The 27,168-nt window shown below is 48.9% G+C and overlaps 1 protein-coding gene across 2 annotated transcripts; it reads right to left on the reverse strand.

Annotated features, from left to right (window-relative positions):
* Positions 1-11,981: 11,981 nt before the first annotated feature.
* LOC141937110 (E3 ubiquitin-protein ligase RBBP6-like) lies at positions 11,982-25,216 on the reverse strand. 2 transcript variants are annotated; one of them, XM_074854532.1, is made up of 10 exons: positions 25,109-25,216; positions 23,172-23,371; positions 20,118-20,214; positions 19,451-19,487; positions 18,319-18,363; positions 15,905-15,993; positions 15,690-15,786; positions 14,709-14,848; positions 13,623-13,798; positions 11,982-12,090 (listed from the first exon to the last, which is right to left on the reverse strand). In XM_074854532.1, the coding sequence occupies exons 1-10, from the start codon at positions 25,156-25,158 to the stop codon at positions 12,041-12,043; spliced, it is 981 nt and encodes a 326-aa protein (XP_074710633.1). In that variant the 5' UTR covers positions 25,159-25,216; the 3' UTR covers positions 11,982-12,040. The 2 variants fall into 2 exon arrangements, with proteins under 2 accessions (XP_074710633.1, XP_074710634.1); XM_074854533.1 differs by lacking the exons at positions 11,982-12,090; positions 13,623-13,798; positions 14,709-14,848; ... (1 more) ...; positions 15,905-15,993; positions 18,319-18,363 and having other exon boundaries at positions 19,271-19,487.
* Between the last annotated feature and the right edge of the window lie 1,952 nt (positions 25,217-27,168).

Raw genomic sequence — 27,168 nt, forward strand, 5'->3', positions numbered from 1 at the left:
ATCTTTTGCTCAAGATACTTATATCCCACTGTTATCTCTCAGAAGTTACAGAGAAGTTATGAGATGCAAAATCTCCCTGGGCAATGCCAGGCGCCTCCAGCAGCGGTCCTCAGAAACAGGACAGAGAGGGCCTGAGCTCATCAGGGATGAACAGAAGAGGAAAAGGCATCTAATTAGACCTGCCTGGAGATATAAGTGTGATCTTCAAACAGAAGCTTCTGCAACTGAATGTCTAAGAATCGCCTTTCTGTTAAAAAAAAAAACAGACAGATAAAAAAAGATACAAATAAATGAGACAGGGCCTGTACCCAGCTTCAGTGAGGGCCAAGAGCAGAGTGGTCAGAGACCCGGTGAGGAACACAGGAGCCTGCGGTGGGATTCATCTGCCTCAACGTGGATGTCTCTAATGGAGGCGCCCACGTCCCAGCCAACCCTGGTCCCATTTTAGACAACGGGGAGTTAGTCAGTATAACCAGTAAGTTCAAGGAACTGTTTATCTTACCCTAAAGTAAATGCTTATACATTTGGTCAGAGAGACCGTGCACTGGATTCACTGATTTTATTCATTATATCTCCTTTAAAACAAAATAAACCCCCAGGTCACTTGTGCAGGCAGAGAAGATTACAGCTACAGCACAGACACACCGCTGAGGTCAGAGAAATGACAGCCCATCTCTGCTCTACCCAGTCTGGCTCAACTGGTGAATTTACACCTCCCTCACCCCCAGAACAGCTCCTGTAACCCCCAGAAGAAGGGAAATGGCAGATTCACCTGTTAAAGCTCCTCCCCTTCCTGTGAGCAATGGGACCAGTCACTGGACCAGAGACAGAGAGCCTGTCCCCGCTGCAGCCCCCAGCTCCTGAAGGTCATCTAAAGAGACCTGGGTCCAAATTTTGCCTCTTCTGAATCACAAGTACCAAGGGATTTCTGCCAGGCCGAGCAGCTCCAACCGCATCTCCTGGCTGTGCTGGGTCCGTTGACCCAACTGGGAGGGACCGTTCAAAACCTGCCCCAGGGACCCGGAGATTCCCTAGCGGGCGGGGGTGGGGCTGTGCAAATGAGGGACCCCAACAGCCGCTGCCACCCCGCTGCCATCCCCCAGCCCTCACAGCGCTGGTCACCTGCCAGCCTCACAGCACCGACTGCTGCAACACACCAACCCCTCGCGGGGTGACGCCCTCCCTGCTCACCTCGAGGACATGAGCTCTGGGGACAGCACAAGCTGGAACCCGCACACGGCGTCCTGGCTCCTGGAGGTGCGATGTCCACGGTCGTCTCCTGCTGAGAGAGGAAAAAACGGCATTAGAAACCCTCCACCTGACACAACAGCTTTAACTCATTTAAACCAGACACAGAAGATGTTTCTATGAACTTCTGACCCTAGTTTTTAAGAACAATACTTACTTTAGACTACTATGATTAATTGGAAGAAATCACACTAGATAATCTGAATGGTACTTGAAAGAGGGTTTAATGTTTAAGCAAGTTGGGAGGGGATTTTGTCAGCCAGGAATCCATCAGCAAGCACTTGGATCTTTAAGGGAACCCCTTTTTATAACATTGAATGGAGATTTCTAATTATAAAGCCATTCACTCCAGAAAGGAGGAGAATATTCACTGTATACTAGCACACAGCTATTCACACACACCCTATTTTTTAATTTTTCTTTTTAATTAAAAAAAACCCAAGTGCCACTGAACAGTATTCCAGATGGAAGGCAAATGTGGGTAATCCTTCCAGAAATACTGGCAGCTCAAAGCAATTGTCCTCCTGTCCCACAGAACATCCCCAAAGAAGACTGAGCTCCCCAACAGGTCTTGCCTGGCTGCAGTCCCTCCCCAGGAAGCCCAGAGAAACATGATGCTGCCACAACACACGAGGACACCGTGGGACACGGGGGGGGACATGATGGGAACGGCCCCACATGGGGACACTGGGAGAGCTGGTGGCTCCTGACATGTGTCGTGATGATGGGGATGAACTGGTGGAGACTGGGGACATGGCAGGACACGGAGGGGGACACGGGGGTTTACAGCATCCCTTGCTGACCAGGACAGGCTGGTGACACCCCCCAGGGGATCCCAGGGGAGGGGACAGTCTGGGGTTGGTGTCCCCCAGACTCACGTATTTCTCCAGGTAGAGGGTGGGGTTGTACATCAGAGCCTTCACCATCCCCATGAGGTAGATGAGCAGCACCAGATTGATCTGCATCACATTAACATGGACCTGGGGGAAAAGGGAACCCCAAAAATTGTGGGGGGGTGTGTGTTTACAAGGGCTACCTGAAGTGCTAAGGCTTGGACAATAAGCCCAAGCCAGAGTTGACCTATAGATGAATCCTGTATGTTTTATAATTGACAAGCATTGTATCAATAGGTATTGTACTAAAATTATAACAGACCACCTGTCCGGATGTAAAAGGTGGGAATATTGAAACCTGAACAATAAGTCTTGAACCGAAATTGCTAACTCCGTATGTAGTCAGTAGTGAGATATGTATAGAAAATGTGACTTAAACATCATAAAATATGTATCCTTCTTTGTGTGTGTAAACAAGGTAACAAGGCCACAATAACAGGGCCACAGAGACAATTGTCTGGCCCTGTGACCTGGTGTGTGACCTTGCTCATAAATCACCTAGATAAGCTGGGAAAACTCCCTTAGTTTTTTCCCTGAGCCCCGGCCAGGCTCTGGGAAAATCTAACGTGAGACTGACTTCAGATATTTCTGCTTAAAACAAAAGGTGCCAGCTCTTCTGGCTTACTGATTTCAGGTATATAAGGCTGGGCCCGCTCACAGCGACTTTGGAAGCCTCACCTATGGGTGGACGCACCGCGTAGGATTTCCCACTTGCAGGGAAAGGTTCTCCAAATCCTCGCTGTAACCGGGGCTCCCCAGCGCCTGCGGATCTGGATGATGGTAACGTATGCAAGTGGTGATGTATCTTTCTTAATCACTATTCTCTCTCTCAGGTAGGAATGATTTGATGCATTACCCTGTATTTTCCTATTTGTTTAAGTGCACTGTTCTGTCTTTTCTTACTGTATGTTTTCTGTATCATTCTGTTATATTATTTAGTTATTTCTAGTAAAATACGCCTGCTCTTTTCACTCTGGTGTCTGAGTTTAATTGATATCCCTGATCAGCAAAACACCACCCCACCTTTGGGGACACACCTGCATCACCCTACGTGTTGGAGACAGCCCTGGGGCTCACCCCCTCCCAGATGAAGGTGCTGAAACGTGGAAGCATCTGGTAGAGACCGGGGTCAGCGGCGATGCTCTGGAGAGCTTGATGGGGGGGACATATGGGGATTTCACCCCAAAGGAAAAGGGGAAACCCCAAGTGACGTGGCAGGGGGGTGGGGACATGGGGGGGGAGGGGGCAACAGGGACCCATAAATACGATATTGAAGGTGGGAGGAGAGCGGGAGGCCACCTACCCAAGAAGTCAGTGTTGAGTTGGGGACACCAGGATGTCCCCAAAAAAGGGGTGGGGACCCCCTGAGATTTTGGGGACACGGGGGGGACACTGATGGCGTGTTTGGCCTGGCAGGAGCCCACGCAGGCCTCAGGGACCTTCTTGTAGCAGAGCTGCTGCTCCACCCAGAGCTCGTGGGAGCAGCGGGGTTCGAGGCGCAGCGGGGTCCCCTCCAGCAAGGGCCCCTCCTTCTCCTGCCCTGGGGGCACTGAAAGGGGGGACACGGTCACCAGGGGCATGGGGACACCCCAAAATCTCAACAGACACCCCAACTGTGCTACAGACACCCCTGGAGCTCCCCAAGTGCCTGCAGACAAAGCAGTTTCATGGTGAAATTGGTGGATTTTGGACAAAAAAGTTTTGGGATGAAATTGGAAGATTTTGGGCATGGCATGAATTTTAGGGTGAAACTGAGAGGTTTTTGGGACGTGGCGTTTGGGGTGAAAAGGGGCAATTGCGGGTATGGGGGGATTTGGCGTGAAAATATGGGGATTTGGGGTACAGGGGGATTTGGGCATGAAAATGAAGGATTTTGCATACAAGGATGTTTTGGAGTCGAACTGGGTGATTCTGGGATGAAACTGGGGTGTTTTGGGTGTGCTGGAGTAAATTTTGGGGTCAAAGTGGTGGATTCTGGGGGTGCAAGATAAATTTTGGGCTGAAAGCAGGAGATCTGACATTCTGAGTAGAACATTTATGGGTAGAAATGGGGGATTCTGGAGTCCAAGGAGGATTTTCAGGTGAAACTGGGAGGCTTTGGGTGTGCTGGAGCAGATTTTGGGGTGAAAATGGGGGATTTTGAGATTCAAGATGGATTTTGGGGTGAAAAATAGAATTTTTGAGGTGCTGAGGCTGATTTGGGTGTCAAACAGCAATATTTTGGGGGGTCAAAATGAAAGATTTAGGGGTCAGAGCTGGGTTTGGGGGTCAAACGGGAATGCTGTGGGAAAAGTGGGGCATTTGGAGGTTAAACACGGATCTGGGGCATAGGGCAATTTGGGACTGAAAAGGAGGGGTTTGGGATTGGGGGATCTCACCCCACAGCACCCAGGTGAGGGTGGCCCCAGTGACGGTGGCAGTGCCATTCCCCCCCCCCCCCCCCATGGCCTGGAGCACTCCCCGGGTGGCCAGGGCACCTGTCAGAGTCTGCACAGCGCCTGCCCAGTGCTCCCAGTCACCCCCAGTTAACTCCCAGTTACCACCCAGTTATCCCTGCCCACCCTGCCTCCCTCCCAGTTACCTCCCAGTCTCTCCCAGTAACCCACCAGCCCTTCCCAGTAGCCCCCAACTACCTCCCAGTATCTCCACTCCCCTCCTAGTGCCCCCCAGTCTATCCCAGTGCCTGCCAGTACCCTCCCAGTAGCTCCTAGCTACTTCCCCATTACCTCCCAGTACCCCTCAACCCATCCCAGTACTCCCAGTTACCTCCCAGACCCCCCAACTCCCTCTCAACACCTCCAAATCCCCCCCAGCCCCCTCCCAGTACCCCTCCTGGTGAGTCCCAGCCACCTCCCACTTCTTCCCAGGGCTCCCAGTAGCACCTGCAGGGCATCCCAGCACTGGTACTGGAGGTAGTCGGGGCTGATGCTCTCGGGGTACCCCCAGGACAGAAGCACACCTTGGGATGGGACAGGTACCCCTGGGACCCCCAGGAATCCCAAATCCCCCCTGAAACCTGCCCAAACTGCATTTGCCACCCCCAGGTCCCTCCAAAAAACCCTCAGCCCCCCCAACATCCCCAAAACTCATCAGTGCCCCCCAGATACTATTGGCCCCCCAGTTCTCCATTTTACCCAGCAAGACCCCAAATATCTCCCCGGGACCCTACCAGCCCACCCCCAGGACCCCAATATCCCCCACAAGATGTCCCCAAGGACTCCAGTAGCCCCCACTGGACCCTTCCTTCACCCCACTACTGTCCCCCAGGACCCCCATATCTTCCCCAGAAACCGCCGCCAGGAGCCCATTAGACACCCCCCGCCCTGGACACTAATAACCCCCTGAACTCCCCCATGGCCCCAATAACACCCCTCAAGCACCAAGACCCTCCCCCAGACCCCAATACCTCCCCCAGAACCCCCTCCAGGACGTCCCAAATCCCCCCACCTCAGACACCAATATCTCCCTCAAGACCCCCCCCCGAGGACCCCAATAACCCTCCCAAACCCCTCCAGGATACACCCCCCCCCCCCGACTCCATTACATTCCCTCTAGGAACCAAATACACCCCCCAGGACCCCAATAACCCCCACAACTCCCACAGAACCCCAATAACACCCCCCCAATAATCCCCCCGGGTCCCCAATCCCCCCTCACGGCACAGGCAGGAGTGTGGGCAGGTGCTGGGCGGGACAACGTGCTGGAGCCCCCCCGGGGGCCCCCCTGGCCCCCACAGGGCCTACTTCCTGCCGACAGTCTGCCAGGGCTCCATGGTCTGCAGTGAGGCGGCCTAGGCAGGAGGTCCTCCAGCTCTCTGGGGTCTGCACTGAGGGATGATACATGCAGAGATTTGGTTCACCCAGCAAGTGGGAATTCCTCCTTTTAAAACACTCGCTTTGTTCTGGATGGCTGAAGGAATTTTTCTCCTGCAAAGGTGGCACCAGCCCCAGCACCAGCCCCAGCACCAGCACCAGTGGTGGTGTCCCCGGCCTAGCAGTGGGTGAGCGCAGGGGCTGGGGCCGATTTCCCTGGAGGGGGTGGTGGGATCGCCGGGGAAGGGAAAGCTTTGGTCTAAAAACCCAAACTGTTTCATGGTTCTGAATTGTGGATTTGTTGTCACAGTTGGGGCTGTTCAGACGTTCTGATGTGTGACTGTGCTTGTCCTTTTACCTTGAACTTGGTGGGTTTTGCTGTCTGTAAGGGTCTGTTGTGTCTGCGGGGTTTATCTGTCAGGTTACCCCAGGGAAAGTGAATTTTAGCCCTTTATTTTTACTTCAAGTGTGAAAGCAGTGACGCATTTAATATTTTCTGCTCTCTGTGGTGCTTTGGGCTGGGTGGGTTCAGTCCGATGAAACCCCTCAGAGTGGTGCTTCAGAGGGTGCCAGTCACCAGAGCCAAGAGGTGCTGATCAGAGACCGGCATTAAGCCCGAGGGCGAGAGCTGGCCCAGGCGGGCTCTTGCCTTCGGGCTGTGGGACAGTTTTTCCCAGCTCGGAGGTGCTGGGAGAGATGTGGGGGGTGAGCAGGGGGGTGTGCTGGAGCCCAGCCCCTTTGCAGAGCCCTGCTGCTCCTCTGGCTTTCTGGACAAAGTTCAGTTTCTGTGCTGAGCTTCTAATTTGCACCTTTGCCAAAAGACAAATCCTGTTTGTTTCAAGCTGCAACGACCTGCTCCGCTTTCAGAAAAGTATCTCTTGACATCTGCAGGCAGAGCAGAAGTCTCACACAATGAAGGTACAAGAAGTGACTGAAAAGCAATTAAAGGACAAGTTTCTGTGTGCTGGGATCCTGGGAGTGCTTCTGGTTGGGAAATCCGGCAGCACCACTTGCTCTGAGCCTGCAAACAGCCGGCAGAGCTCCTGCCGTGGGTGGCACTGCTTCAGCCTCCCCCGTCAGCTGCTCCTTCACCTCCACCTCTCTGCTCTGCACCAGCTCTGCAGAAAATAGTCGCTTTTCACTGCCTGTGGCTGTGGATTGCTGTAAACGTGATGTAACCGGTTGCCACTTTGTTTCTTTGCAAGCTTGTCCCGCCCGATGTGCTGTCAGTCTGCAGATCGTCACCTCGTTCCTAGGTCAGTGTTGGGGCTTCTCCTGGGGTCTCCTGTGCATCTTCTTAAATGTTGACAAAATGCCCGTGTGGAAATAGAATTAATCATCAGAATAATTGATAAGGATGAATTCATCAAGATTTAAACAAAATAATCTGTCCAGAATACCTGTGTAGTTCATCTTGCCTGTTTTTTCTTCCTGTCACCTTCAAGCTCCTGTTCAGTTCTGCTGTGCCCTGCATCTCTGCTCGTTCTCATCCCGATTTCATGTAGCCAGGCAGACCGACTTCCTCCTCCTCCTTTTCCCTGGTTTTGTCCCTGTGAAATCTCTTTTCTGTAACTGCCTGGTCTTTGTGGAAACACATTTAAAAACTGCTCTCGCAGGTTCCCCCCTTTCAGGAGGTGCCTGTGGCTGCAGGGATGCCGTGTGAAGCAGGTGGGACAGCGCTGACCCGACCAGTCCGAGAGGATCCTGACAGCACGGCTGGGCTGCAGATGTGGCTGCAGGTACTGCGGGGAGATGCTGGGTGTCTGGGTGGGCTGACCTGGCTGGTTTGGTGGTTTTGAGGGCGCTGTACTCTCTGCGCCAGCTGCTGATAAGGTGTTTTCTGTGGGCAGGGCTGGTGGCCCATCAGTCTGTGTTCTCAGAGATGAGCCCACAGGAGTCCCTCGCTGGGGCTTGGCTGCAGAGAGCTCTGTGGTGTCTTGACAGTGTTTGACATTTCCCAGACAATGCTTAAACCTGCCAGTTGACTCTATTTAACACTCTCCTCTGTAAGAGCCTTCCAGCGGGGATGCCTATCAACTCTGGCTTTCCCTTCAAAGAACTGTTCTGAACTGATTGGACAGTGTCTCCTGTCACTAGACAGCAGTCCCTCTGGCTGATTGTAAACAAATGGTGCTGATGGGCTCTGAAGGAAGGTTCATTGGTCCTGTCCAGAGGAAGGTTTAAATCTTTTTGAAAAGTGTTTTCTAACATTGCTGAACTGTGTTAGCAAAACAAATTTGCTTGTCCTGGCCACTCCGCTAACTGCTTTCAGGGGCACATTCTCTTTCCACTGAAGTCAAACCCAAAACTCTACTGTAGTGTTCCAGGCATCAAGATTTAACTTTCAGTGTTTCCAACACTTGTCCGTTGTCAAAGAGAAACATCTGAGAACTGTGTTTCCTCCTCAGTGTCTACTCTGACATCTAAAAGAGTGAACACAACTCGAGGTATTTGCTGGATAGCTGCCAACGTATCAGAGGTGCATAAACTCAGTCCCAAACTTAATTCTTAATATAAATCAAAATCATTTGTATATTACAGCAGTTATGAAGTAGAAATTCAACCCTCAGAGCAGAGGTGGGTTTTATTTCTCTGTCGCTGAAGCTGAAGTTGGGAGGCAGTGAGAAACAAGGGAATTTTGTGAACACAGGATATCCAACCATATTGAGTAATTAGGCAATCAGATTATTCCTTACATTTCCTTGGCCCAGTGCAGGTGTCTCTTGGAATGCCTCTAGAATGATCCAAAAGGGTAGTATCCCAGAAGAACAAACACAGGACAATCCTCAAGAATTTTTTTCTTTACAGACTGACCATCAATTTGAGTGTACTGACATTCCAGAAACATTGGTTATTGTCTAGCTGATTTCCAGTGATGTATTTCTATAAGAAATGTGTAATTCAGGGTTTTTATAAAACTGAAATATATTTTAAAAATAGGGTTTCTTAATAAAACACACACTTATTTTAGTTGAATTATATAATTGACTTCTTTAAATATAATCACTGGAATATTAAGCCATGATTGAAAAATCCAAAGCCCTGCCGGTAACACCAGTTCAGGGCCAAAGCAAGCGCACAGACCCAGATTTGCTGGTGGCCTGGACAGGCTGCAAGGCACTCGGGAAAGCCAGCAAGAGGATTCCCTTCCACCACCTTCTGTGTGCCTGCAAAGGACAAGTGTTTGGATTGTTTTGCTGGATGTGGCAAGAATGCTTGTTCAGGGCCAAAGCGCGCGCAGAGCCCCAGGTTTGCTGTTGGGCTGGAGAGGCTGCAAAGCGCTCAGGAAAGCCAGGCGGAGAATACCCTACTCTCACGGACACAGGATTTCTTAAAACAAGCCCATTTATTGGATTTTGAGATGCAGAGGCTATACGAAGATGCAGAGGCTGCGTGGGAAGCGGGGACCTGGCTTCTGTTCGGCTCGTCACGGGGCAGAGGAGGAAGCACAGCACGTACTCCGGCAGGTGCTCCCCGGGGATGCAGGAGTGCCTCGCTGGCGGATCCCCCACAGTGCCCAGCTCTGGTGGAAGACGTGCCCGAGGGGTGGTCTCAGGGGCACCAGCAGCAGGCGGTTGGTGATGTTGTTCTTGGGGGTGCTCAGGTGTTCGTAGGTGCTGCCCCATCCCTAGGCTGGATGCATCCCTGTCAGAAAGGACTTCTTGGGAAGGGCTTGGCAGATGCAGCGGGGGTCCCCACTCGAGGGTTGGCTTGACCCAAGGTGTCATTGGGGTCTGCTTTGCCCTCCCAGTCATCGTCCTCTCCCTCCTCCTCAGCATCGCTGGAGCTTCCCCGCTGGCTGCCGCTGTCACAGTCAGCGCTCCTCCGCCTGCGCAGCCAGTAGAGCTCAAGGAGCAGGAGCAGGGTTTCGGCAGAGGCCCAAAACCACCAGTGCTGGCAGACAGCAAGGCGCACGCCTTCCGAAGTGAGGCCGCGTGACTCCTGGCTCCTCTGCTCCATCTGCTCCAATGAAATTCCTAGGAAAGCCACCAGTTTGCAGTCCAGGTTAACGTCTCCCCGTGTACCCACAGGAGATAAACAAAAGAGGAGGTGAATACAATTTCTCTCCCATATCTCCTCCCAAGAGCTTTGAGGGAACGGTTACACTCAGAACAGGGAGACACAGAAAACCCAGGCACTAGACCTCTTCAGGTTCTGGCCTCCTCACGGCTGTCAGGAGGTGAAGGGTGTCACTGCAGAGAAGCTTCAGTGAAAGAGACACCTGCTCCTCAGCTACTGCTGCCAAATTGTAACTCTCAGTCAACTGTAATCTCTGCCGTAGCTGAGCTAGTACCCTACATAGAGAACTCCTCTCCCTGCTAATCCCTGGAATCATCCCATCCACCTGGAGAGGGCAGTGGAGATCCTCCTGATTCCTCTAGCCAGCCTGCTCCTCCATTAAGGACATGTAAAGCAGTTACCTGGAAAAGGAACGCCTGCGCTCCTTTGGAGTCTTTTTAGATTCCATCCGCTCCTGAACCATGTGTAAACTCATCGAGTCTGGACTTTTTCTTTTCCCTGTTAAGATAAGTTTGACCTTTATTACAATTACAGCTTGACCTTTATCACAAAAAGACACCAAGAAACAAAACATGGCCAGTATGAGAAAATGCAGACTGCTTGCAGATGCAAAGGTGGACATGCTATTTAAGCAAAACCAGTTTAGAATTCCTACAAGTCTTAGGGAAAGTTTTAGGATGACATTTGTCTTGTTTTAGTTTTGCATGTTTGCCGTCTGCACCCAGAAAGTCTATTGGAGCAAACACTCTGTCATTTTTGCGGATGTCAGATGCACTCGAGTGTAACTGCCGTCCGACAGGCCATCGAAACACAAACATGAAAACCAGCCCAACTTCATTGAGCCAAACCCCCACTCTTCTTTAAGTCTCGTTGTGCTCTGTCAAACTCCTCCCTAGACAAGGGAGGCCAAAGGCATCCTGCTTGTGTCAGAAATCACAGCAGGACCAGGGGAGCGACGGTCCCCCTGCCCTCGGCTCTGGTGAGGCCGCTCCTCGAATACCGTGTTCAGTTTTGGGCCCCTCACTACAAGTCAGACACTGAGGGGCTGGAGCGCGTCCAGAGAAGGGCAACGAAGGTGGTGAAGGGTCTAGAGAGCAAGTCCTGTGAGGAGCGGCTGAGGGAACTGGGGGTGTTTAGCCTGGAGAGAAGGAGGCTGCGGGGAGACCTCATCACCCTCTACAACTACCCAAAAGGACGTTGTAGCAAGGTGGGTGTTGGTCTCTTTTCCCCAGTAACAAGCGATAGGAGGAGAAGCAGCGGCCTCCAGTTGCACCAGGGGAGGTTTAGATCAGCTATTGGGGAACACTTCTCCACTGAAAGGGTTGTCAGCATTGGAACAGGCTGCCCAAGGAGGTGGTTGTAATTATGATTGCCTCAGAAAGACTTCATTCTTCAGAGTCCTCTTTTCAATCATGTACTGGAGTTTTATTTTAAATAATCTTCCTGAGAGCACAGATCCCCTTTGTGAAGGCCAATTCAAATTAAGCCATTTAAAAATTAGTTACCACATGTATTCTCCACAACGATCTGTGCATACTTATTCCCTTATAAATCAGCTGTTGTGTCCGTTATGTGTTACGGCCTCGTTTAACAGGTTACAAGCAGCAATATATTGAATTTCTGTAGCATACTTACACTTCCCAGTCTGGTCTGCCACTTGCCGAGCGAATTTTGCCGGCTCTCACTGGATGACCTTTTGGCATGGGGAGAGAAAAAAAGTCCCTTTCAGTTTACCTGAAGATAATTTTTTTAAGCGAAATTTGTAAGGTACAGTTACTTACCGGTTGTGGGTATTGATCGTCCTCGGTAGCCCAGAAGACTCGGCAATGCTGGCTGTCTCAGTCCAGGAACCAGATAGCCCTTGTGAATCAGTGCAAACAGTTGGAAAATAAGCTCGACTAAAATACGAAAATCACTGCGTATGGTGGAAGAACACCTACCTTCTCCTCCCGCAAACCACGGATTGAGAGGGGGGAAGATTGAGGACGTCCCCTGGCAGCCACCAGCGCAGCAGGAGGGGTCAGAGCTGGTGGATGTGCTGGTGGCTGCTGCTGCTGCCGCCTCTGCTTACGGATCACCTGTGCATACCCAGTTCCATTTTTGAAGTTGTTCACAGCCTAGAGGCAGAAAAATATTTACAAAGAGGTAACATGAACCTTCAGCAGCTCAATGAACAAAAGCCTCCACAGAGTAGAATTACTTGTGTATTCCCGTAGATACTCTCCATCCTAAAATAAACCAACATACGGATATATTCAGATTAGATCTAAGGAAGAAATTCTTCCCTGTGAGGGTGGTGAGGCCCTGGCACAGGTTGCCCAGAGAAGCTGAGGCTGCCCCCTCCCTGGAAGGGTTCAAGGCCAGGTTGGACGGGGCTTTGGGCCACCTGGGCTAGTGGAAGGTGTCCCTGCCTGTGGCAGGGGGGTTGGACTGGATGGGCTTTAAGGTCCCTTCCAAGCCAAACCCTTCGGTGATACATGAACGCATCCCATTAAACACTGGTGTTAATGACTGGTAACTCAGACTATCTGTACGTAAAGCAGTAACACTGAATTCAGTTAACACTGAATTTGAAACTGAGGCAATCCTGTTGAACACAAGTGTGACCTGAATTTGCCAGATTGTCGCTCAAGAGTTGTCAGCTTCTGTAACAACAGGGAATGTATTTGCAAAGTAAATTTAGCCTTATTCCATTTAGCCTTGTTTAAGGAGGTGTACATTAATATTTTCTTCCCTTTCAGCTAACTGACTGACTAGACTTTTCTTACAAACAGTTTATCTAAAAGTCACTGCATTACCTGGCGTAGGCACTTGTTGGCAACTAAAGTGTCGGGAGAAACACCTGCCTGATGACATGTTGGGCATGTATGTTCCTCAGAGTCCAGTAATGCCGTTCTAATACCTGGGTATAATCAGAATCATCAAAATAGGTTTTAGCTAAACTAAGGACATTGTCTGGGTTCTAATCAATTATAAAGGCCTGTAGATGGTTAATGGGTGAATATGGTTCCGAACTGAGAGCATGAAGCTATAAATGTTCAGCAGTGTAAAAAATTTCTAGTATGCAGGAAATAGCTGCCCAGTTTTGCTATTTCACTATTGTAACGTTTGAAGATGTAGAGCAGGCCGTGCCTTGATGGTCTGACTAGTCTGTTCTCCACTGTCCAGCACAGTGAGAAGTCACCAACCTCAAGGCTCATGAATAAGACACATCTCCAAAAACCATTAGTAGGTTCAAGTTCTGACGGTTTTAACCAACTCTCCCGTGGAGAAGAATGTGGATTAAATGCCTAACGAGCCATTTGCTGCAGACCACAGTAAGTCACCAGCGTTGGCTCTGTAGTTTTGTATGAGAGAAAGGACTGTGCACAAACTCAATGCATTTGATAACTAACACTGTAATCAGCTGCAGCATTACGCACTCTTCTCGTACTCATCCTTCTGCATGGAAAGAGGATTTAACTAGGTGCATAAAAAGGGAAAAAAGCCTTCTGCCTTTGTTTTTTCCTTTCTACAAGAAGAGTCCTTTCCTACTCGGGGTACACTTAAGTATTAAACAGAGCTGGTAACAAAGGAATCTTATGATCTTTCTGCTGTCAGAAGATCAGGTGTGATGTTTTGAATTAGCAAACATGGCAGTAACACTTACATTCGTCACAGTAACTGTTTCTACAGCAGGGAATAATGACTGCATCAGCCATGATTTCTTTACAAATGGAACATAACAGCTCCTCCGGAATAGGATCGTCTGAGGAAAGGGAGGAAGAGGATGGCTCCTCTGGTAAAAAGGGAGGCTTTTCCTTCTTTCCTCTGGCATAAGCTTCCCTGGAGGGGGGATGGGGAAGGAAAAAGAAAAAAAGTCAAAGATGGATAAAGGAGAACTTCCCCAAGCTTTGGATTTTATCCAATGAAGACAGTAGGTGTCATTCTCACTCCACATTAGCCTTCAAAAATACAGACATTTAGTTTAAACTACTTTTCTATAGCCAGAGTGCTAGAAAAGGGAGGGGGGAACAATTTTCCTTCTGCAGAACTCTTCCATTCATTGGATCAACTAAGAAATTAGCTCAGACTAGAGAAATCATTTTCTGACAGCTAGACACCGGGTGAAATGAACCCCACCTCTCCTTTGCCAGAGGGTAAATGTCAATCGCAGGCTCAGGACAAAGTCAGTCTCTGTGTAATTGTGTTTTATAAATGGAAGAAGTCTATGTTACAGCTTCTGCAAAAGGAGAGCCATGACGGAAGAACAGAGCTGCTACCGAGTGCATTTTAAAACAGCCACTCTTGTCAGCACACAGCAGGATTTTCTTAGTTTACAGCAACAGGTAAACATCCCTCTGCTTCACACATGGGATCTGATAAATGTCAGAGGCAGAGGGAATCTCAGTCCAACAGCTGTTTGTTAAATTCTGCAAGAAGCCTTAGCAAGATAAAACAGAAGCAAAAGGAGCTTTCAAAAAGAATGACGCCACTGTAAACACGACTGAAATGTTTTGCAGAAATACGGATTCTTAGCATACCACAAGCTTAACCAGCGTTCAGGGGCATGAGCAGCAGGACTGCCCTATTTTAATATTAGAAATCATCACAGGTTTTAAGGTTAAGATACAATGACAGTGCTTCTTGCCCCGTAATTACAGATGCTGGCCAGCTTGGTGGCATTGCCACTCAGACACTGACACGTGGCTTCTCTCCTTCACTTTTTGGTCAGACCAGCTAATTCCATACTCACGCATTAATAATTGGTATTGCATATCTTCCAGTCTTCGTCAGCATAGCGCCCTTGGTATTGGGATCTTCCACCTCCACCATGAAACTCCTGGGAATTCCTGTGCACTTTTTAAGTCTGGGAACAGACTGAAAATTACTGTCCTGTTAAGAAAAGAAATGCAGACATAGCTCATCTTAAGACCCACACTTAAAACGACATTTCAACCACGATTTTAAGCAGGAAAGGCCTTTAATCCTCTCCTTTTACCTAGCCTAAGCGTTGCTCGACCGAAATACTCTTTTTCCTAAATGAATATAGCCAGGATGCTCCAAAGGCTCGAGCAGTGTTCTGAACGCCGTCGACATTCTTTGGCTCAACTTCAGGGTCCTTAAGGGTGAAATATCCCTCAGCTCCCCATCCCCTCAGAGGAGAGGCACAAACCCCCTCCTCCTCCAAAGCGCAGTTCAGAGGGAGAGCTTAATGCAGGGCTCTGGATCGGCCAGTGGGGACACTGATATTCACCACCTACAGGTGAAGGTTGAATTCAGAGCTGATGCACGTACGTTCAGTGAGTAACGTTAAATGGCCTGAATACTCAACCAGAGACTTGTGTAATTATAACACGCAAATATTCAATAGATGGGGTCAAGAGAAACGGCATCTTTTTCTACAAAATACTAAAAACTGCAAACTGTCATTAAAAAGAGTTAAGATGAGAAAAATTTGCAGTAACATTGAAATATATAAAAATATACATTAAAGCTCATAGAGAAAGATCTATGGACATATACAAGGGCTATGACCTCGAAGAAAGAAAATTTCCCATTGAAAATTCCAGCTTTCCCTGGAATTTTGAAGGGCTTTGCACCACTGCCATAGAACCTCTGTATTTCAGCCCAAGAGAAACAATTCCTAACAGGGGTATTCATGTAACTGCTGCGTAACTGCCAAGGTAAAACAAGTGAAAAACCAAGTGACACCAGAAGCCCCTCACAATCTTACCCCATTTGTCGGGCAGTTCTTTCTATAGTGCCCAGGTTTTCCACAGCGAAAGCAAGTATAGGATGGTGGAGGTGGACCCAAGGGTTTCTTCACGTAACTAAAAGGTTTTCGGGAAAAAAAGAAAATGGTATGTATGCGTCTCTCTTGTTCCAACAACCATCTCTACAATGTTTCCATAGTCTTCAAAGAACAGGTAGGACTTTGCCAACACTTACTTGATTGGATCGTACTGACGGCAAGACTGGATCATCATAGCTCGTATTTTATCTTCCTCGGAAGCGTTGGCTTCAGCCAGATTGCCGGTCTGTTTAACAGGTAATTATTGGACACGCACATTAGAAACACATTTAAGCTCCCCCAGCCAAAGACTCACCCAGCCCTGTAAAAAGCAGCCCAGCAGTAGCTGAGGTTGCAGGAAAGCAGCTGCTTCTATGAGCCAGAGTTGTCCCAGAGATGTTCTGGGGAGCCCTTACGCCATCACATGGTGTCTCTGTGCCCGTTAACCTGCTTGGAAGGAGCATTCTTGGGCACTCAAAACCCGAGGCTCTGTTTGTACCTTACTTAAAGACTTGTGTAACCAATCCAAATGTCTTCCAAGCAGACTGAAGCTCTGCGTAGAAAAAATTACATTATCCAGTATTTTTAAATGGATTCCTGAGCTCCAGATTATTTGAAGGAGAAAATCTCCGCTGTACATTTAATGGAGATGTATGCAAGTATCAGTGTTTACACTTTGCAGCATTAAAAGGACACACAACTTAAGAGTCAGGGAAGTTGCTTTTGCTCACCGAAATTCAGCTTCAGACACAGAAGCATTAAGAGGAATCAAGCTTTTTATAATTCCTCAGCAAGACAAAAGATTCTTTCCAGCAGAAATTGGACCATGGTGTGCTGTAGGCAGCCCAAACTGCATGTCCCTGCCTACTCACTTCTTCACGGTAAGTGATTTAACTACGGTCAGCACAACCTGCAGATTTTTTCCTGTTTGCTGTGCCCTTCTAACACACAAATTGTAATAGAAACCTTACGCAGAACTAGACCTTCAAATTATCAAAGCCAGCTGATTTTTTGTAAGTAGCATTTGTTCAAATGTTCTCATTACACACTAGTCCAGATCCCAGCAGGGTCTAAGGGAGGGATGTAAAGGATACGGACCTCCAAGCACCCATCATTCAGAGCAACCACTCATGGGTCTGATTTTATATGCAAAAGCTACCCACTAGTTTCAACAGTTTATGAAACGGTTGTTTTATAGACACAACAGTAACATAATCCAGACCGACATCTATGAAACCCCTTCCGTTACCATTTACAGAAAACTTTACAGATACTTGACCAATTTGTTTAAACCCAGACAGTTTACAAGACACATCCAAACCCCACAAACCATTACTAGGCACAGACCATAATTCAAATACGGAATTTCCTACAAGGTAATAACAAAGCAGAAAACTTGTCAACACATTGCCTCCAAGCCAAGCCCGTCTGCACTGAGGAGGTTGGAGTATAACAGTTTGGAGCTGCTTTACGTTACATTCCTGCATTTTTCTGAAATACCTACATTTTCTCAAAAGCTTGAATGTGTACAGCACTTGGACAGTTTTTCACATTTTAGAGTCAAACTTCACATGAGTTTTTACAGAACCAACAATTTCTTCTGGTGACTACCTTCCAAAGTAACTGTTGGGGTTTTTTCCCCAAATGTACACAATTTAATTCTGCAGTCAGAGAGGGAAGAGGAGAGTGGGAAGAGATTTCTCCAACTCCAGCCTTTATTTTCAGAAGAAAGAACTAGCCCCTCTGCACGAGGCCCTGCCTTCTCTATTCTCTAAGACCAGTAATTTGACAGGCTCACACTACGCCTTTTCACAAAGTGCAACCACTAGTGCTTTCCCAGACAAAGTGACACATTGTTGAGCAAAAAATGCAAGCAGTTCCATAGCAAACCATGGCATTACAGCAGCTTCAGAAGGCCACCTCTGCTAATACACTGCACTAACACATTGGTATATTCCTGCAAACAATTAGGCACATTTACACAATTTACAGTCTGCGTTCAAACCAATTAGGGTGTGTTGTCCACTCTCCATAGACTACAAGTTATGAAACTGTGCAGCATTCAGAGAGTGGCTCTATAACTGCAGTGACTAGAAACTCAACAGTAGCCACGCAATTGTCCGTGTTACACAAACGCTTCTATTTTGGCTGTTGCACGCCCCTGCCCCCCCCCCCCCCCGAAATGTCCATAACTTGCAGCCAGTTAAATTCTTCTGTGAAAATTGTGTCGGTCTCCAACACAAAATTAACAAAAGGTCTGAGAAACAGTAAACAGGTCCTGAAGTGCTGCTTCTTTATGTCTTGAAGATGAGCAATAGTGCAACATTGTGTTGAGGGACTCCCCTTCTGTCCTCCCAAACTGGGAACTACTCTTTACAGGGTGCTACGGAAATATACACACATTCTAAAGTTAAAACCAATACTGTAAATTATTAAAAATTAAGTTTTGTTCACATTACAGCAGTTATCCAGTTATACATCACCGTACAAGACTTAAAAATATGAAGCCAGTGGGGTTTTTTGTTGTTGGTGGTGGGGTTTTTTTAAGTCTTTGACAAGAATATACACATACCTTAATGAGCTGGGCCAGAGGAGTGGGTGCAGAAGAGTCCTCAATCTGTTCACAAAAAATTAAACACATATTCAAGTTGTACAATCAAAACATAGCAAAAGTTAACCTCTACTGTAGTCTGAAAGTCTGCACTCTATCCTCCGAGTGTCACGGACAGAGACATGTCCAACCTAATGTAAGTGTATTGGTTCAAAACAAAGTCCAAACCTATGACAGCTTCAGAGGGCCAACGTGGTTCATGAGAAGCCGCTAAACTCGGTGCGCTGGGCTTTAGATATTTGCATTTGCAGACAAACTATGAAACTAAACCGTTTCATCGGATAAAACGGAAAGATCAAATGCAGAACTTAGGAAGGCCACTTCAGGTAGCAACAACATTTAAACTCACAGCAATCCGTTAGAGACCTTTAAGTACTCAGAGGAGGCCAAACAATAGCACTTCAGTTATACAGCTTTAGGAACAAATACCCAAGTATTTCAGGACACGAAAAGGAATCTTTTAGCTGCACAGAACTGTCCTCAAAACGTATGGGGTACGTTGATTTTGGGATTTGTTTGAACCGCCAAGTCAAAAGTAAGAAACAGTACCAAGTAGAACAACAATGGTTTCTCAGTGGGTTTTGATAACATCTTCCCAAACTGTTAGGCAAAGAAAGTATTTCAAAACAAAAGCTAAGTGATACAATGTGAAAATGGAAAAAATGCACTCCAAACAATTTTAATTGCAAGAAACAAAGAGCACACGACAGCCTATACAAACATACTAGCTCTAGACAGACAGATGTAGAACACAGCACCAATTGAATTGTGCAAACCTTGAACCTACCTGATCTAAAACCAATCCTACATTATCTGTACAGCACAAAGTCATTCAGGAAATATTCCAGCATATTCAATATGAAACACAATGCATCACTAGGCACAAATACCAATATTCACATTAGAACTGTGCAAATGGTGGCATTACTCAGTTTTCACTGTGCTGGGAATCAAATACATGGTCTCTACAACATATACTATGTCTTGCTGCAGAACAGATTAAGTTCATGTTTGGGAGATTAATACGAGGCTACGTTGTTTAGAATTAAGTGCAATGTGTAGAAACAAAGTGTGAGATTGTGTTTTTACATACCGCTTTTGGTGTTCCACTCACTGGCTCGGTTCGAGTTCTAGAGGAAGAAATAAAGATGATGAGAACTTAGAACAAAGCACTTGTACCCAACCAAAAGCAGTGAAAACAGATTATAAAACCTGAACATCAAGACATTATATTCTGATAGTCTAGTGAACGTGGAAATGTATTTGTATACATAAACTGTTCTCTCTTGGCACATTCAGTGCAACTAAAAAAAAAAAAAATCCCATTTCTAGTTTGTCAGCAATTACTGTCCGACTTACAGCTCTAGAACACAACAGTGCCAGAGGAAGTCCTCAGATATTTTGTCTCTGCTGTGTAAGTATCAAAACGATGAAGTCTGTGCTACAGCTTTGTGCTCTTACATAATCAACCATCCAAACAGCGACCTTTGTCTTTCAGTCTTTCCTCTGTAGCCAGTATGCCAGAAAGCCAGATCTGAGGCATAAGAATACCTGCCATATCCCACCCCGCCTCCCCCAAATGCAAGACACAGTCAAACACTGACAGACTCTTCTGAGAGGGGAACATGCGTATCTCTCTTTACTGTAAAAGCAATAAAAAGAAGAAAGATACACTCCGAATGCCTCTGTAAACTAATCTCCATACAAAAAGTTAACACACTGCAACCCCTCACAGACTACAATGCTTTATGGGTACTTACATAAATCGTGTTTTGCTGGTAGTTTTGACTCTAACAGGGACTCTTCTAACAATCACCGAGGAGTTCTTAGGAATCAGGGTGTTATCATCTGTGTATTCTGAAAACAACACCAATACAGAAGAAAACATTAGTCAGTTCGTAAGAATGTATATTAATATGTCATTACATAGCACTTGAGAGAACCCCTTCACAGGCATAAAAGCAAAATTTTGTATGTGACATGGCACTCCTGTCGTCTCAACACACTAACAGAACCTTTCAAGAAGTCTTCAGGTTTGAGAATCAAACACCAGCAGCAAAACCTTTTCCATTCTTTTCAAACAGTTTGGATGCCAGCAGCAAAATGGTCTCAGAGGTCACTAAAGGAGAGTCTGCTCATGCGTGAGGTTCTTTCCTGACCTAGCTCAAGTTGCTTTTGCTTCTGTTAGGCTACAAACCCGAGAGATCTTTGGAGAGGAACAAACCACAGCAAAGTCTCACCTGCGTAAACCAGATTCTAAAGTCTGACCAGCTTACCCTGCAACAAAGCAGGCGCTCGGCTAAAGCATGCAAACTCTGCGCCGCTGCTTTCCGAGCTGTTCCCTCAAAACCATTCCCCTGTGCTGCGAGTGCTGGGGACTGACAGAACACAGAAGAGAGCCGCCAGCTCTCTGCTTCTCGGGGCTTCATCCATCGACAGCCACACTGTCAGCTGCTCAGGGCTGTACATGCGAATGCAAACGGAACTGGCAGTGCTGGAGTTTGGATCACAGGAACCTGAGGGGTTTTTTGAGCTTGCTTTCACACGTAGGGCAGAACTGGCTCCAACTAAAGTGGTGTCTCCTCTCTTAAGCTAATCATCTAGTTTGAATAAGCCAAAGGGACGTGAATTCTTTCAATTCACTTTTTGCAGAGCAGAGAGACTCAAATGAAATTAATTACGAAGACAAGTCTTCTGAAAAGCCTTTTGAAACCAGAGTGTGCCTGAAGGTCTCCATGCTTTGCCTTGGCTTCACCGTGTTCGTCTTTTGAAGAGGAGGAGCTACCTGAGACACTTTGACTGAGTGAGCCTCAAATGTGAAGATCTCCCATGAGTGAGTCTCACATGTAAAGATGTCTCCATGAGAATGGTTTATATATTGTACTTGCACAAGCTGGATACGACTAAATGTTTTAAAGCACTATCAGCAGCCATGCCCTGTAATCTGCCTACAGTTTTAACTATTAAAAGCCGTTACCTATGGAGGCCGAATCAGAACAATGGCCCGAAAGCCAAAGTTGCTGTGAAAGTACTACTAATGACAAAACCCAAAGCTTTTACAGAAGTCATACCCTGAAACCAACGCCTAGAGCTCTGCTCAAATGGGGAATCTCACCATTGCACAGCCACCTGTCAGGAAAGGCCTGAGATGGGACTTTTTGATGTCGGAGGAGCTCAAAGAGCACTGAGGCTGACAAGCAACGGGGAGATGATGGCAGCTGCAGCTCTGGAAGCCCAAAGCAGCTGTTTCCACCTGCTGAACGGAGTCATACAGAGTGTTCTTTCTGGTCCAGATCACAAACCACTGGACTGAGATTTCAGAGGCACAGGATAAGTAACAGTGGCTCCACAAAAAGGCAGGAGTTTGCTACGCCTGTGCCCACCTGAGGGTTGTGGTAGGTCTGCAGAGGATTGCAGGTGGCAGCACCTCTCCTCGAGGGAGGCTGTGTATATGAGGACAGCAACCAGTGCACTTATTCGCCAATTCTGCAAGCCTGCAGAGGTCAGGTGGAACAGGCACAAGAGGTGTATGATGCAAAAAGAGGAATGGGTCCTCTTTTTGTATTTTATGACAATTCGTTGACCATTAGAAGCATTGACATCTGCCTTCTGAATAGACTGTCCTTGCATGAGATATATACAGACAGAGAGAGGGATGCTTGTTTTCAATCCACTTGTGAAGTGCACAGGGAGGAGACCTCCAGCCATCTAATACCAGACTGATAGAAAAATGGATTCCCCTTAAAAGTCAATCAGTACACATTGAAATGGATCAACTGAAAACTGAAGAGTGACAATAACCTGGTGAAGTAAAGGCTTTATTTGCACAGGACACTTATCAGGGCACATATTTGTATGTGGGACTTGAAGCATCCCACCAGCTGGGTCACTGAGGCAGAGAATTTGTGGAAGAGGGTTCACAAACAGCGGAGTGCGCTGCCGAGGTAGTTCTGTGAAGGGACCTGACACCTGTTGGCTTTCATACATTTATTTTTCCTTCACGTCAATCAATTGAGTTCATTTTGGTGATGAAATCTGTGTCAATGATGAAATCTGGTGAAGTCAAACAATGTAGCCTTAAAAGTTAACTTTTTTGGTTTTAAATAGGAAAGGACTAAAGCTGGAGCATTAGTCCTGAAGTCCCTGGAAATTTCTGTTTGCTCCCTTTGAATTTAACAGCTGCCAGCTTAGTCTAACAGCTCTCAGACAAAACTGGCATCTGCCAGCAGGAGCCTGTTCCCCGCAGGCAGCAACATCCCGTGTAGCTGCGGGGCCTTGGCAACTACCAGTGTCACTCTGCCTCGCCACGACTCCACATCTGCAGATTGAGCAGCGACATCACGCTCAACAGGGCTACTTTTCACACTTGTCCAAGCAGAGCTCCAACAGAAATGTTCAACAAAGCTGGAGCCAACACCATTGTTGATTCCCACTCCCTTCTAGCACAAAACTTGTTTTACTGCCAGTGATGGCCGGTAAGTGGCTACTGGGCTTTTGCAAGCACTAGACGTTGCACATGGACCACGTAGTCTCCTACGCCCAGCTCCGTGTCCAACAACAGATCGGAACGGCTCTGTGAGGTCCCCACACAAGCCACAGCTACCGATGGTGGCCGAATCGCACCGTCCCTTCGCACCCCACTGAATCGCTGGCGCCACTTGCCCTCTCGGTTCCCCGCACGCCGGCGGGACGGGCCCCAGGCTGACTCACGCCACGTGGGGACAAGCCACAGAGAGCAGAGTGTGGCTCCCGCAGGCCGTGGCCGCCGCCAGCCGGGCAGTGCCCGAGGCCCCGTGCCCGCCGCCCCCACGCACCTTCTCCGGTCTGGGCGTTGGATATCTGCAGCTCGCAGTTGGTCACCTTCAGCTTGTGGCGGCCCATGATCTGGCGCTTCAGGTCGCCCAGGGAGATGTTGAGGCCGCTGAAGGTGACCGTGTCGTACTGCAGCAGGGAGAAGAACTTGTAATGCACGCACGGCGTGGCTGATGTTCCACTCACTGGCTCGGTTCGAGTTCTAGAAGAAGAAATAAAGGTGATGAGAACTTAGAACAAAGCACTTGTACCCAACCAAAAGCAGTGAAAACAGATTATAAAACCTAAACATCAAAACATTACGTTCTGATATGTTCATTATGTTCTGACGGTAAGGACTTTGTGAGTCCCAGCTGGGAATGGCCTAACAGGCCCATGTGGGCCTAGGACTCAAAAGATGGTGCAAGTCCATCACAGAGAATGGGATTTTGCCATCTCCGTGCCAGTACAGGCATCCAGAAGGTAACTGCTGCCTTTATGACACTATTCAGCAAAAATGTTTATTTTGTTTGGTGCTTCCAAGCTTACGCCAAGCGAATACGGCCAGTGGGTTCCTCTCTCTCTGAGGGCCATCTATTCAGAAGATGAAAAGCCAGGAAAACAATCCCCCGTCTCCGCAAAAGGAGGCTGGTGCTGTGTGAGGAGCCAGGGCTCTGACACGTGTACATTGACCCTCCTGCTCCGAGGGGGAGCCGCTGCCCACGGCTGGGCCACCCGCTGCCCCGCGCTGCGCCTCAGGGACTTCACCTCGAGGAACTGCTCTGGCTTCCACAGTTATTAACCTCAGCTACTACTGCCGTGCTTGTCAGAAACCATGCCGGCACACAACTACTGAACAAAACTGACCCGAGTCAGCAGGCGACATTTGGATGGGGCTTTGGAGCCCAACAACAATTAATTGGTGTCTTCCAAGCCCACCAAACCCTTAAGCACACGTACCGTTTTACTCAGGTGATAACCACGGGAGGGAGAGGCCACAGTCTCTCCAAATCACCTCGTATCTTTGCTGAAAAATCTGCAGGACCCCTTCAGCCCTGGCCATCTGACCTCAGTGAGACCACCGCTCACCTTGCCCCACGGACACACCGCTCACATTCACCTGGGTTTTGTTTCAAAAGCTTCACACTACTTCCTTTACTCTTTGTCTCACCTGACTGTTGAACCTTTGTCTACCCTCACTGTTTGGCTGCTCTGAAACTCACAACCTGCAGCTCTGAAGCCAGACAACAACAAGGGGAAGGCCTGAGGCCAGCGGCCCAGCTCCCACCACACGCTGTCACCACGGCGCAGGGGCCCGGGATGTGCAGAGGAGCCGGGTTCAAGGTGCCGACCTGCGCCCAACGGCTCCCTCCAGCCAAACCCCTCACCCAGAACCACCGCTCCGCCCGCGTCGAGCGCCGGGAAACACCTTCAGGGCTTCCAGCTGTTTGCAGTGCTCAATTCCACATCGTTATTCTTACAGAATTGAAAGGCCAGGGGCCGTGAAACGAGCGCAGCCACCCAGTTCACCCAGTTCACGCACAAGGGGTGACCCCGACTGCACCATGGCCCCCGTGGCCCCCCTGCTGCCAACTCCTGGGACCGCGTGGGAGGGACAGCGACCGGCCCGGCCTCTGGACCCTCCCCACTCTCCCCGGAGCCTGCGCGGACCGGCCCTGGGCCCTCCGGAGACCCCCTTGAGCCCCTCCCGGGCCCCAGAGCCCACCCAGACCGGCCCTGGGCCCTCCGGAGTCCTCCCAGAGTGATCCTGGGCCCTCCGGAGCCCCCCTGAGCCCCCCATCTGGAGCCCCCCAAGCCCATCCCCGGGCCCCCCAGAGACCCCCCCGGCCCCGCTCACAACGGCGGCTGGCAGCTCAGGTCAAAGGGCTGGCGCTCTGCGCGCGGCGAGGGGCTGCCCTGCCGAGGAGCCTGTCGGGTCTGGCTCTGGCTCTGTCCTCACCTGGGAGCTGCTGGTGGCACTGGTCGCCGTGTCCTGATGCTGCTCGCCATGGTCGTGATGCTGCTTGCCGTCTCCTCCTCCTCCCTGATTGCCTCCTCCTCACTGATCACCTCCTCCTCCTCCTCCTCAGTAATTGCCTCCTCCTCACTACTCGCCTCCTCCTCCTCAGTAATTGCCTCCTCCTCACTACTCGCCTCCTCCTCCTCCTCACTACTCGCCACCTCCTCACTACTCGCCTCCTCCTCCTCAAATGATCGCCGCTGCCCTGGCAGTGCTGGTCGCATCCCGGGCATTATTAGGACACAATGGGGGCGGGGCTTCGCTCGGCCAATAGCAGCAGCGCTACTGCCCAGGTTGCTAGGAGCCAAATGGGGGCGGCGTTTCACTCAGCCAATAGCGGCAGTGCTGCCCTGGTTGCTAGGAAACCGGGCAGGGGCGGGGCTTCGCTCGGCCAATAGCAGCAGTGCTGCTGCCCAGGTTGCTAAGAGGCAAATGGGGGCGGCGTTTCACTCAGCCAATAGCGGCAGTGCTGCCCTGGTTGCCAGGAAACCGGGCAGGGGCGGGGCTTCGCTCAGCCAATAGCAGCAGTGCTGCTGCCCAGGTTGCTAGCAGCCGGATGGGGGCGGGGCTACGCTCGGCCAATGGCGGCAGTGCTGCCCGGCCTTCTTTCTGTCTTTGCTGACTGAAGAATCGCTGTGATGGACAAGGAGCCTGCTGAGGTCCTGACCAGACCGACCCTGACAAAGCCTGGCACTGCCACACAGTGAGAGAGCTGTAAACGTCATTCACAGCAAAAGCTGTGGGGACAGTCACGAATCATCTCCCATTCTGCAAGCCAAATTCTTGACTGTTTCCTCACCACTGCTGATTTAAGTGTAAATTGCTTCAAAATAACACTTAAAATTCCTAACTTTTCATACCAGTAAGTTCTTCGTGCCGTAAGAGAAACACTGTGCTGAGAAGGCACTATGAACATACAGCAATATTTACATATAGACATTTTGTCTTCCCTTCGATGAAGTTATTTTGTAATTTGAAACCTTAGCGGAAGGATTTTTGCTTTTCTCCTGATCAGACATTTAAGCGTCAGCCCCCTGCTACAGCTGCAGCAGAAGTATTCAAGCTGTTTCAGCACCAAATTAAACTTTCACTTTCCACTTGGCTGTTATTTTTTCCTTCCTCTTAATTTTTCTATTTAAACAAAGAGTTTAAGTATTTGCTTACCTGGGGAAAAAAAGTGCTATCCTTCTCCTGTTATGATAAGCTACTGATCTGAAGGGCAGAAGGCTGAGACCCCCACGAAGATATTTAGAAGAGTGGGAAGAATTTGAGAGTCATCAGTTGGATGTTCTTTGGCTGGCCAAAACTGAGGAGGGGGAAGAAGCCCTACAGGGAGCTCAAGGGAAGCACAAGAGAGCATCTGGGAGCCAGCAGCGTGATGGGGGCATGAGCCAGCGCTGCCCTGCCGTGTGTCAGGCACAGTGTTTTCAGCAAGGGCAGAGGAGAGTTAATGCCACTGACGAGAGCACAGCTCGTCTGACGTGGTGGCCCTGCTGGTCCTTCACGTACCGGAAAGATGAACTGTCCCTGGAAGAACTGGCGAGGAGAGCTGCGGGGATCGCTGGGACGTGGGAGATGGACACGCGTGCTGACGTCAGGAGTGCGGGATTTGCTTGGGCCAGAAAAGCAAGTGGGAGAAGAGTGGGGTGACTGCTGTAAATGCAGAAGAGGGAAATAACACTTAGGGAGAACAGTTACTAAGACTGAAGGGTGTGGGCACCAGAAAAAATGTGTAATGCCTGGCCCTGAGTAACTTTAAGCTGCAAACTGGAAGAAAACTCTTTAATGCTTAGAAGATTTGGGTTCTGCAAGAGCCTTCCAAGGGAAATAAAGAAAGGAGGAAGCAACCAGCCAACCCCTGACTGCTCACTATGGAGCTCAGTCACCTTTTGATGGGCCTGGAGATCTCTTCCAGTCTCTCCTTCCTCCAAATTAACTGCCTCTGCGGGCATTGCCTTTCAAGATACGTGTTCCCTCTTCACTTTTTAATTGCTCTGACG

This window comes from Strix uralensis, chromosome 37, assembly GCF_047716275.1.
Source record: "Strix uralensis isolate ZFMK-TIS-50842 chromosome 37, bStrUra1, whole genome shotgun sequence".
In the NCBI taxonomy this organism is placed as follows: domain Eukaryota; kingdom Metazoa; phylum Chordata; class Aves; order Strigiformes; family Strigidae; genus Strix; species Strix uralensis.

Coding starts and splice junctions, on each gene's coding strand:
- LOC141937110 (XM_074854532.1), bottom strand. CDS start 25,158: ATGGCGAGCAGCATCAGGACACGGCGACCAGTGCCACCAGCAGCTCCC. Junction 18,364..19,450: donor TGAGTGGAACACCAAAAGCG/GTATGTAAAAAC, acceptor TTTTGTGAACAG/ATTGAGGACTCTTCTGCACC. Junction 15,994..18,318: donor CTCTGGCCCAGCTCATTAAG/GTATGTGTATAT, acceptor CCTGTTAAACAG/ACCGGCAATCTGGCTGAAGC.